Source organism: Elephas maximus, chromosome 13, assembly GCF_024166365.1.
Source record: "Elephas maximus indicus isolate mEleMax1 chromosome 13, mEleMax1 primary haplotype, whole genome shotgun sequence".
Lineage (NCBI taxonomy): Eukaryota > Metazoa > Chordata > Mammalia > Proboscidea > Elephantidae > Elephas > Elephas maximus.
The window spans coordinates 103517824-103530753 of record NC_064831.1 but is presented as its reverse complement, the minus strand read 5'-3'; the positions used below and the strand labels follow the sequence as shown (position 1 = coordinate 103530753).

Below are 12930 nucleotides of genomic sequence, written 5' to 3'. Positions count from 1 at the left end.
AGCAACATGCAAGGGCCACTAATAGATGGTTGGTGGCTATACCTGAGGTACACTGGCCAGGAATTGAACCCTGCACGGAAGGCAAGAATTCCATCACTGAACCCCTCTGCCACTGCACCATGATCAGGAGGGGTTTATTCCAAGGATGCAAGGCTGCTTCAATGTTTAAAAATCATCGTAACCCACCAGATTAGGACTGACTGGGTAGTGCAAACAGTTACGTGTTCCCTCGGCTACTAACCAAAAGGTTGATGGGCTGAATCCACCTGGAGAAACCTCAGAAAAAATGCCAGGGATCTATTTCCAAAAGGTCACAGCCACTGAAAACCCAGTGGGGCACAGCTCTACTCTGAAATGCCTGTGGTAGCCAGGAGTTGGAATCAGCTTAACAGCACCTGGTGGCTGGCAACTTAAACACTGCATGATGATATCAACCAATGTAGAAAACTATTTGGAAAAATTCAACATCCATTCATGATTAAAAAAAAAACTTTCAGAAAACTAGAAATAGAGAACTTTCTCAACTTGATAAAGAATATATACAAAATGCCTAAAATTAGCATCATATTTACTGGTGAAAGACTGAATGTTGTCCCCATTAGATCTGGGAAAAGGCAAGGATATCTACTCTCACCGCTGTATTCAACATAGTGCTGGAAGGTCTAGCCAGTGCAGTAAGGCAAGAAAGGCAAGAAAGAAAAAAGCTGAACAGAAGATTTCAAAGGGCGGCTCCAGAAAACAAAGTATTATAATGACATGTGCAAAGGCCTGGAGTTAGAAAACCAAAACGGAAGAACACGTTCAGCATTTCTCAAACTAAAAGAACTGAAGAAAAAACTCAAGCCTCGAATTACAATCCTGAAGGATTCTACACGGGAAAATACTAAACGATGCAGGAAACATCAAAACTGGATGAAAGGGATACACAGAGTCACTGTACCAAAAAGAACTGTTCAACATTCAGCCATTTCAGGAGGTGGCATATGGTCGGGAACCAATGGTACTGAAGGGAGAAGTCCAAGCTGCGCTGAAGGCATTGATAAAAAACAAGTCTCCAGGAACTGACGGAATACCAACTGAGATGTTTCAACAAACGAATGCAGCACTGGAGGTGCTCAATCGTCTATGCCAAGAAATTTGGAAGAAAGTTACCTGGCCAACCGACTGATAGAGATCCATATTTATGCCTATTCCCAAGAAAGGTGATCCAACCGAATATAAAAATTATCGAACAATAACACTAATATCACACGCAAGTAACATTTTGCCGAAGATCATTCAAAAGCAGCTGCAGTAGTATATTGACGTGGAACTGCCAGAAATTCAAGCTGGGTACAGACGAGAATGTGGAACCAGGTATATCACTGCTGATGTCAGAGGGATTCTGGATGAAAGCAGAGACTACCAGAAAGATGCTTACCTGTGTTTTATTGACTATGCAAAGGCATTCGACTGTGTGAATCATAACAAGTTATGGACATCATTGGGAAGAATGAGAATTCCAGAACACTTAATTGTGCTCATGAGGAACCTGTACACAGATCAACAGGCAGTCATTCAAACAGAACAAGGGGATACTGCATGGTTCAAAGTCAGGAAAGGTGTATATTTCACCATACCCATTTAATCAGTTTCCTGAGCAAATAATCTGAGAAGCTGGACTATCTGAATAAGAATATGCCATCAGGATTGGAGGAAGACTCATTAACAACCTTGCTTGCTGAAAGTGAAGAAGAAGCATTTACTGATAAAACTCAGGAGACCACAGCCTTCAGTATGGACTACACCTCAACATAAAACAAAAATCCTCACAACTGGACCAATATGCAACATCATGATAAATGAGAAAAGACTGAAGTTGTCAAATACTTCATTTTACTTGGTTCCACAATGAACACCCATGGAAGCAGCAATCAAGAAATCAAAAGACACATTGCATCGTGCAAATCTGCTGCAAAAGAACTCTCTAAAGTGTTGAAAAGCAGAGATGTCACTTTGAGGTCTAATGTGCACCTGACCCAAGTCATGGTATTTTCAATTGCCTTGTATGCATGGAAAGCTGGATGATGAATAAGGAAGACCAATGAAGAATTGATGCCTTTGAATTTTGGTGTTGGCAAAGAATATTGAAAATACCAGGGACTGCCAAAAGAATGAACAAATTTGTCTTGGAAGAAGTACAACCAGAATGCTCCTTAGAAGCAAGGATGGTGAGATTACATCTCACATATTTTGGACATGTTATCAGGAGGGAACAGTCCCTGGAAAAGGACACCATGCTTGGTAAAGCAGAGGGTCAGCAAAAAAGAGGAAGACCATCAACGAGATGGACTGACAAGTGGCTGCAACAATGGGCTGAAGCATAACAACGATTGTGAGGATGGGACAAGACCAGGCTGTGTTTCGTTCTGTTGTACACAGGCTCACTATGAGTCAGAACCGACTCAACAGCACCTAACCACAACATATCAGAAAAAAAATAATACTCTCCATATTTGCAGATGACATGCAGTAAATGAAAAATCTTAAGGAATCTCCAAAACAAAATTCCTAAAACTAATAAAGAAATTCAACAAGTTGAAGGATACAGCATAAACATAAAAATCAATTATATTTCTACATACTAGCAGTGAACAAAAAAAACTAAATCGAAAGTATAATAACATTTACAACCACTCAAAAATTACTTAGATGTCAATCTAAAGAAACATATTAATAACCTGTATGCTACAAACTATAAAACATTGATGAAAGAAAAAAAAGATCTAAATCTTCATTTAAAGGGACATTTGCTGATAAATTTGGAAGAATCAATAAGTAAAGATCTCAATTCTCCCCAAACTGATATATGACTTTAACAGAACTCCCAGTAAAACCCAAGCAAGCTTGTTTTTAGATAAAGACAAGATTATTCTAAAATTTATATGAATGGCAAATGAACTAAATAGTTAAAGTAATTTTGAAAAAGAGTAATAAAGGGGTGTATCACTTTACTAAATTCTAGATTTATTATATAGCTACATATATCAAGACTATGAGGTAGTGATGATACACAGATCAATGGAACAGAACAGAGAACCCAGAAATAGCCCTGCACAACTGATTTTTGACAAATGTGCCACAGCAATTCAGTATACTAAAGCTACTCTTTTTAACAAATAGTGCTGGAGTAACTGGATATCCAGAGGCAAAAAAAAAAAACTTGATCCCAACTTCACACTTTATATAAAAATTAACTCACAACATATAACAAATTAAAATGTAAATCTTTTAGAAGACAGCATGGGAGAAAATCTTTGGGAGATGGGATTGAAGAAGAGTTCTTTGACATTATTCCATAAGTATGAGCCATAAAAATAAACTTCATCAAAATTAAAAACTTCTGCTCTGAGAAAGCACCTGTTAAGAGAATTAAAAGACAAACCTCAGACTGAGATAAAATGTTAGCACAATATGTATCTGACAAAGGATGATATCTAAAAAATATAAACAACTCTAAATACTCAACAGGAAAAGGAAAAAATCCAATTTTTAAAAGGGCAAAAAATATGAATGAGTATGTCCATGAAGAGGATATATGGATCGCAAGTAAGCCTATGAAAAGAGTTCAACGTTACTGACCTTAGGGATACGCAAATAAAGACCCCAAGGCGATATCATTAAATATTTACTAGAACGGTTAAAATCTTTTCTTAAAAAAGTGAAAATATCAGGCACAAAAGGACAAATATGATATGATCTCACTTATATGAAATATCCAGAATAGGCAAACCCATACAGACCCAAGTTCACTGACGGTCACGAGAAGCAGGTGAGATGGGGAAAGGAGAGAGATTGCTTAAGGAGTACAGAGTTTTCATTAAGGGCAAAGGAAATATTGGGAAATGCACAGGGGTGCTTTTTGCACAGCATAGTCAGTGTAGCTAATGTCACTAAACTGCACATGTAAAACTGACTGAAGTGTTTTGTTATATATATATTTCACTATGTTAATTGTTTTAATTAAAATAAAAATAGTGACAATCTCAATTGCTGATGGGGATACAGAGAAACCGGATTACTCGTACCTTGGTGGTGGGAATATAAATTGGTGCAGTTACTCTGGAAAAAAGTTTGACAGTTTCTTAAAAAACTAAGCATGCAATCACATGACACAGAAGTCATATTTTTTGGCATTTGCCTCAGAGAAATGAAATCTTATGTCCATATTAAAACCTGTACACATACATTCATAGCCATTTTATTTGTAATTGCCAAATACTGGCAACAACTAAAAGGCTCCTCAGCAGGTGAACGGTTAAACTGTGGCACATCCACAGCACGGGATACTACGCGGTTAAAAGGAGCAAACTACTGATACAGGTGCCAACTCGCATGGATCTCAACATAACTCTGTTGAGTATAAAAAAGTCAATCTCAAAAAATCATATACTAAATGACTCCATTTATATTACATTCTCAAAATGACAAAAATATAGAAGAGAAGAAAAGATCAGTGGTTTCTTGGGGTTAGGGTTGTTTGGGGAGGGAGGGGAGTATGACTATGAAGGGGTAACAGATGGGAGATCTTTGTCATGATAGAAGATTTCTGTATTTTGATTGCAGTGATGTTTACACAAATCTACACGTGATGAAATGGTGTACAACTGTACACACACATTGTACCAATGGATGGTTTTTATATTTTACTATAATTACAAAGTATAGTGTAACTGTGGGGGTAAACTGTGTGAAGAATACAGATCTCTCTGTAATATCTTTACAACTTCTTGAAAATCTATAATTATTTCAAAATAAAAACTTAAAAACATATCATCATAGCATATGTTTTGTTGGAATAACATAAATACTCACTTCCAATATCCGGTCTCAACTTTTTATCATATTCTCTTAGCAGCTTGTTGAGAATAAGTGTCACATCTGTGTCCTGGGACTTTGGAGCCAAGACCCACTTTTGATTTGATGAGTCTTCATATTCATCCTCTTCCACCTTTCTGGACCTGTAATTACGGCACAAAATGTGGCTTAGAAGTTGCAGCCGTGGTTCCAGAAGTGCTTTAAGCTTGTCCCACCCAAGCACTACTTACATTTTGCCGAGTGGCAAAAAAAAAAAAGAACAAACTTGAGTAGAAAGCTCCAAGTACCCTCAGCACAACTGTAGTACTTCTAAAATGAAAAAAAATGAAACTAAGAAGACTCAGTAGGAAGAATGCTACCACTAAGAACATGGCTTGATGGAGCTCTGGTTTTGTTCTTCATCACATGTCACAAGTAAATGATGATTCCATGGCCAAGTTAAACAACAGGCATTCTCACAGGTAGCTCAATGCCAGAAGGTCAGCCAACAGGCAGGCAGCCATCCTTGGATCTACCTTGATACTTCTGAAGGTCAGGGCACAAAACTTTCAGGGGTTGTCATAAGGGGATTCTACTGAGCTGTTTCCACCCCCCATCGCCATTTGTAATTGAAAACAGAATGCACTCATTGGAAATGGCTGAGTCTGATGTCTGTGCTTCTCATGAAGACTGAAATCTGTGTGTCTATGCAGATATGCGGGAAATCCTGGTGGCATAGTGGTTAAGAGCTACAGCTGATAACAAAAAGGTCGGCAGTTCAAATCCACCAGGTGCTCCTTGGAAATCCTATGGGACAGTTGTACTCTGTCCTTTAGGGTCACCATGAGTCGGAATCAACTCGATGGTAAGGGGTTGTTTTTTTTTTAATGCAGATATGCTGACATGATTTGCTTCACCAGTGAAGAGATTACTGGTTTCTGTGGCAAGTCACAGAGATTTTGGTGAGTGAACACTGTCTGGCAGTTTTACGCAACCGCTTCAGCACAGATTCATCTCTTGCATAGCGGCTAATATGAACATTAAAAATTAAAATCTTTTTAATATGTGTTTATTAATAAATGGGCCCAGATGGATGCTTCAGCATCCCTGAGCTTTCTTCGGGCAGGGAGAGCGTGACAGCCGCCTCTACCAAGCCATGCAGGCTGATCGGAGGCCTTGAGTCAAAAGGCTGCAAAGTAACAAGCTCGTATGTTTACGGAGCCACCTGAGCAATACTCGCACTTAGAGAGAAGTCTTCCTCTGCTTTAAGGCAGGCATTTCCAGGTGCGCGACATTCACCATGACAAGAAACCTAGCAGAAAAACGCTTTTATTGTTTGTCAGCATGCACGCCTTAATGACTTTTCTTCACAAAGAAGAACAGAAAATTGAATAGAAAATTACAGTGAGGTATATTGGTCCTGACTGGGTATGAGCTAGTTTTTGTTTGGCTTCCAGGGCTGGAGCCAAAATGTTAACACCATGTCAGGATGGTGGTGTCCTGGGACATGCATTCTTCCAGGTAATTTTTGGGCTTGTCTACTTATCTATAATGAACATGAAAAGAATATTACTAAACTCATTACCTCTACTTCATTTAAATTTCAGTCTTCAGGATCATTATACATATTACACCTGAGTCTTTTTATGGCGTTAACTATCCATACAATAGACTGGACCAGTGGTCAGACAGTCTAAAACTGTACATGAATATGTACACGTATATGAGATTTGGATGTATGTAAACTATGCCTACATCCAAATCTCATATACATGTACCCTGGTGGCGTAGTGGTTAAGTGCTACGGCTGCTGACCAAAGGGTCGGCAGTTCGAATCCGCCAGGTGCTCCTCGGAAACTCTATGGGGCAGTTCTACTCTGTCCTATAGGGTCGCTATGAGTCGGAATCGACTCAACGGCACTGGGTTTTAAACTATGTCTAGCAATGACTTCCCTACTAGGCTGATCTTTAATTCTATTTCTTGAACACCTGCTGGCTAGAACCCTAAAACCTTTAGCCATGGAAACTATTTATTACCGCGGGTGATGCTTTTGCATACTGAACATCTGCCATCAATAAGAACTTACAAAATATGAAACACATATTCCTTAAGTGATATGTTTCATTTCATTATTTGTAAAGCTGAACTTTTATACAGATAATATTATACAACTTAAAATGACACACCAAAAATATTTTCTTAATTACCAGGAATCTTAATTTTATCATTTTGCAAAAACCAGAAGTAGGTTGAGGCACTGTCATGGGTTGGACTGTGTCCCCCAGAAATATGTGTATCAATTTGGCTGGGCCACGATTCCCAGGTTGTGTGATTGTCCAACGTTTTGTCATCTGATGTGATTTTTACATGTGTTGTAAGGCCAATTTCTATGACATTAACGAGATGGGATTAGTGGCAGTTACGCTAATGAGGCGAAACTCAGTCTATAAGATTAGATTGTGTCTTAAACCAATCTCTTTTGAGATAAAAAAGAGAGAAGAGAGCAGAAAGACATGGGAACCTCAAACCACCAAGAAAGCAGCACCAAGAACAGAGTGTGTCCTTTGGACCCAGGGTTCTTGTGAAGAGAAGCTCCTAGACCAAGGCAAGATTGATGACAAGGACCTTCCCCCAGAGCCGACAGAGAGAGGAAGCCTTTCCCTGAAGCTGGTGGCCTCAATTTGGACTTATAGCCTACTAGACTGTGAGAGAATAAATTTCTCTTTGTTAAAGCCATTCACTTCTCAGGACACATCCCCACAGTCTGCCACAGTGGCTTCTGCTCTCTCTCTGCTTCTCTCTCTCTCTCTCCACTTCTCTTCCCCCTTCTCCCTTACCCCTTTCATCCCTTCCATTCCCAAAGGCAGTTCACAGCTACAGAAGCAGACCATGCTGTTATTTTCAACATCCCAGTGGTCATATATACATAGATCCAGCACACAGATAAACTCCTGATCTGTTCCGTGTATACACAGCTTTAGTTTCTGAAAATACTTTGAGCTATTTCAATAACAGGTATAATAATGAGCCTAATTCTCCCTCTAGTGGTGATGAGAGGGTTTTCCTGAAATTGCATAAGCTTCTTCTTGGAACAAGGCCAGGACAGGGGGAAGTGGAGGGAGGAGAAAGGAAAAGCACGACCATTCTCTTCTCCCTCTTCAGGAGTATGGTTGGCAACATCTCCATAGCTTTTCTGAAGTGGAAAGTGGGCAGAGTGTGTGGGCAGATATGCTCTCACCCCATGGTGGTCATTACTGGGCTCCTCCAGACCCTGGTCACCATGCCAGCTTTCTGCTGGACTTTAGAAAATGAAAGAGGAGCCTCACATTGCTAATGCCAGACCAACAACCAAACAGGACACCCCTGCTTTGATGAAAATCAAATCTCATCTCTGGAGACCCACTGGAATGTGGATAAAAGAAGAATGTCCTTTTTCTGAATTCTAAGCCATTTATCTATAATCTTTGAGTATTTTTATTACTTAGATTGTCAGGTGCTAAAGCACCACCAGTGCAATTAGCTTTTTCTTAAAAACAAATTGGTGATGTATTATTGTCAACAGCTGCTCAACCCTGAGATGGGATTTTGATGTTTTATACTTTCTTTTGATCCAGAAGGACAGAGAAAAAGCCTGAACTATTTTTAAACATTAAAGAGAGCCCTTAAACATCAGAAAGCAGAGTAACACTCTAGTAACATCTTCAAGGTATCACCCAGGGAGTTGCCAAGTCATCGCCCTAGACCACAACAGCCAGAATCTTTCTAGAGAATCTCAACACCAGAAACGCATCTCAGCATAAATGAGGACCCTCTGAGAATTCATAATGGCTTTGAAAGATAAAGCTGGAAATCAGATTATTTTACATACCTGTAAAACACATCCAAAGAACACAGGCACTTTGAAAGGACAGGCCTAGAGTACTAAAATTAAAGTTTGGATTTTTTTCAACTGCCATGCAATCTCTGTTATGAAGGCCAAGGAACCCAACCTAGGTACAGATTATAGTAATATCATTACATTTGCCTTGGTAGGATGGAAGGACGAAAATCCCCAAGAAATTTTATCTGTATTTGGGAGTCCTGATAAAACTGACTGATTCAAGTCATATGTTAAGATTATCTTCCTACAAAGCACATACAGTTATGAGGACGATATAACGTCAAGCAACAAACATTTGATTACCTATCCTTGAGCTGCTTTATGGTTATGGCATCAATTGGTGACAACAGAAAGGTCATGTGGATATGACTTCCAAGCCACACAAGACTTGGGATCTCTGTGTTACCCTGCCTGCCTCTCAGCCTCTATGCAGAGACCCACCCAGGTAGAATCACCCTCAGAAAGCACACTCCTATTTCCATTCACAGCTTTCTCCTTAGGAAGAAACTTTAGTTGAAAGACCCAAGACGTTGTCTGCCTCATTGAGAAAGTTGCCTGTGAGTCATTGGTCACATCTGCCCTTCCTGGCTCGCTGTCTGCTTTTCATACTCTCAACTCAGCAAAGACAAGAGATTTGGAGGTAAGCACCCGGGCTTTCTTCCTCAGGACTGGCACTGGCTTTGTGAGATAGGTTAATTAGTCTCCTAGTCCCTTTGTACTTCACATAAACATGAAACATACAGGCCTCCAGCCAATACTTCCTGGCACTTGCAAGGCTTATAGCCCACAGGAATACTCTCTGGCTCTCTAACTCCTAGAGCCTGAAAACGGAATAGTGTGAAAACAAGAGTGTTTGGGGTGGGGGTGTCCTAAGATTCCTGCAGGAGGCAGGGCAGCTCTGATTTCAAAATCATTGATCAGCCTGCAAGCTCTCGGCCTGAGATCCTGCCTGGGAGACAGAATTAGAGAAACCAACCCAGAATCTCTAGTTGCATTTACATCAACAGGCTTAACCCTTCCCTTCCCAATCTCCTTCTCTCCTCAGAAGGCCTCTTCATCTCTTCCTGGAGTGATTCTAAGCACCCCTCAACAGGAGGAAGGGTTGAGATAATACCTTACATTATCCAGCAGGGGCCTTATTATCAATTCCAACATGCTAGCTTTGTAGGAGTAGGTGTGTGCACGTGTGTGTGGGTGGGTGGTGTGTGTGTGTGTGACCTGGGGAGGGGACTCCTTTCAGAAAAGCATGGCTCTCAGCTGCCCACCTCCCACAGCCCTCCTCTACCTTCCTCCAGCCAACTGTTCTGCGCCAGTCTGGTCTAAACTGAACACTAGGAATCCACACTCCGGGGTCCTGGGACACGTCAGAGTGGTCGGCACGGTAGAGAACATGGGTCAAGGTGTGTGTGCCACCTTGGAGCACTGGGGTGGAGACGCTGGGGTAGATGAGGAGGTAAACACCGCAGCTGCCCTATGATCTTGGTTTTCAAAACCCCTAAAAACCAGCAGATGCCGGAAGGTTTTTGGGAAAAGCCCATTAATCTCCAAACCCTGTCTGCGTAGAAGACTGCAGCCGCCGAACCAGGGAGTGAGCCGGCTGCGTCCGCAGAGGTAGGACAGGTGAGTGCGGGCCCCGCCGCCTGCACCTCAGGCGAGCCTCGGGCAAACAGCACCCCGGGTCCCCTCCCAGCCGCCTCGGGGCCCCGCGCCACTTACCGCGCGCGCAAGCCGGAGAAGAGGCAGAGCAGCAGCAGCAGCTTCGGGGCCATGGTGCCTCAGCGCTCCGGGCCGAGCGCGACGGTCCCAGGAGCGCCGGCCTAGCCTCGCGCTCTCCGCCTCCGGAGCCGCTGGCCGACGCCGGGTGACAGGTGTGGGGCCCGCGGCTCGGCCCGCGCCCCCGACGGCCGGCGGCGGGGCGCGCGGCTCCGCCGCTGGGCGACAAGTGTGGGGCCGCTGCCTTCCCGCCGCGCTCTGGCGCTGCGCCCGCAGCCAAGGCGGGGATTCCCCCGGCCGCGACCAGCCCGGACCCCGCCAGCCGCCCTGGCTGCGGGCTCCGCTTGCCGGTGAAACCGCCGCGGGTCCAGCGCTGGAATCCGGGAGCCGCGCGACGGCGGTTCCTGCAGCTTCGCCGGCAAGGCTGTCCCGGCGGGGAGGGGTTTCCCCAATTACACGCCTGACAACGCGCAAGGCGAAGAAAACGGGCTGAATGGACTCCGGGAAGAGTTGAGGCCGGAAAGGGGAGGGGCCCAGCAGGAGCGGGAGGGGGAGGACTCGGGGATCCTGCTCCGAGCCTCAGGAAGTATCTCTGGGAGTGGCACCTGTCGTTGAGAGAGTCCCAGTGTCCGACTGGACTCGTTCCTTCTGTCATTGCAACAAAACGCAATGGCTCTCCAGTGCCCGCTGACACCTCGTCTTGCGCGCCCCTGCTGCCATTGTTCACTTGGGCACGCTGCCTTGGCCGCTGGGGCTAGGGGTCTGCGGAAGGCAGGGGTTCCCTAGCTCACAGCAGACCTCTCCCTTTGGACCACTAAGATCTGGTGTTTGGGAAAGCGGCCTTGTTGGGGATCATTTAGGGGGAAAGCACCCCGAATGTGTGCCTTTCTCACCTAAAAGAGAGACAAACACATTCAATAAACAAAAAACCCCATTGCTGGGGAGCCGATTCCGATGACTCATAGTGACCCTGTAGGTCAGAGAAGAGTGAAAGGAAAAGGGTTGTTGAAAGTAGAAGAAAGACCCCAAGTCAAAAAGAAAAAGACATTCTGTTTGGTTGAACCATGAAACTTGCCTCGTTCATATTTTCGTACTCCTAAGACTTAAAATTGCATTTATGTTTCCATTTGTGATATCTACTCAGAAAGCCAGTCTTTCACCAGGTTAGTGTTATATCATAGCTTGGAGAAAATGCGCAAAGAATTTGGCTTTTACATTCCAAAAACTAGTTCTTAGAAAATGTTTTGCTTGGAACTACTAACCATAGAATTATAAAAGGGTGCTATAACTGTTTCTTAAATATTGTGAAATAGTTGTTTTTGCTTTGTTTTCTTTTCCATAAAATACATAGAAAATTAAGTTGACAGTTGTCTTGTGTCTTGTTTCTAGATTCCCCAAAGTGAATGTGGGCATGAAGTGTGAATGGAATTAAGTTGTTGATGTTGACTTGATGATTATACTTCTTTCTTTCAACAGTGGAACTGTCCCTCCTTTCCCATCCTCCTGTCTCCATGAGACCTCCCGCTCACTCTGTCACAGCACTCTTTCTGACATCCCCCTCTGCCTGCCAGGTCTCATTACTCCATACACAGGCCCCATTCAGCTCTTGTTTCCATGAAGACTCCTAAGGCTCCTGCATCCCTCCACTCTCAACACTTTCATCACTTCCTCAAGCTTCAGGGGACTGTGACCTGTTTGTCACATTCCTTCCTAGTCTCTAATTTTCTTTATCACACAATCGAGCAGTTTAAAAATCAGTTACATAATGATGTGTTATTCATTGACTGCTTATAGAAATCAGTTAAGTCTCCAAATAGTCTTAAAGCATGCTGTCAGGAAACTACAGGTAAAAAGAAATAATTCTTTTGTGCTTCAGTTTTTAGCACAGTAATAGGCACATAGATAAAAATAATAATCAGACATGAATAACATAATATTGGCCCAGGGCTGGCGTAAAAGCTGACATGTATTAACTCATTTTACCTCTCACAACAACCCTGTACTTAGATAATTTTTTAAATCATTATTTCTAATTTACAGATGGAGCAAACAAGGCACAGAGAAGTTAAGTACTCCCCCAAGATAATACAGATATTAGGCTGGGGACTGGAAGTTAAAACTCAACATCTTTAGTCATAATCTCTATACCACACTGTCTTTCTGAGTAGGAGTTCAGTAAACATTTGTTTATTTGGTTCTTTAACTGACTGATCAAAGCTTTAGGCTCCTTTCCATATCCTCTATTTTTTAGCATAAATACACATTTTTAAAGTGGTTTATAATATAATAGAAACAGACATGTTTGAATGGTTCTATAAAATATCAGTATAACGAGAAGGACCCTGTCAAGTTTTTACAGTTCAGCTAGAGGAAAAGGAAACGGGCTGCTGTTTTTACACCCCTGCCTTGCTTTATTCTTTTCCTTTCTCTCTGTTCAGTGTATTGCAATCACTGTGAATGAATGCAAATCTTGTCTGGCGTTTGTCGCTTTTCAAGCAGA

At 42.4% G+C, this 12930-nt stretch overlaps 1 protein-coding gene across 1 annotated transcript in view; it reads right to left on the bottom strand.

Moving 5' to 3' along the window:
- GABRG3 (gamma-aminobutyric acid type A receptor subunit gamma3) overlaps positions 1-10486 on the bottom strand; it is a 966133-nt gene extending 955647 nt beyond the window's left edge. Inside the window, exons 1-2 of the mRNA XM_049905849.1 lie at positions 10434-10486; positions 4855-5000 (exon numbers count right to left, since the gene is read on the bottom strand). Coding sequence (XP_049761806.1) covers positions 4855-5000; positions 10434-10486 — 199 coding nt within the window. The remainder of the gene's footprint in view (positions 1-4854; positions 5001-10433) is intronic.
- Between the last annotated feature and the right edge of the window lie 2444 nt (positions 10487-12930).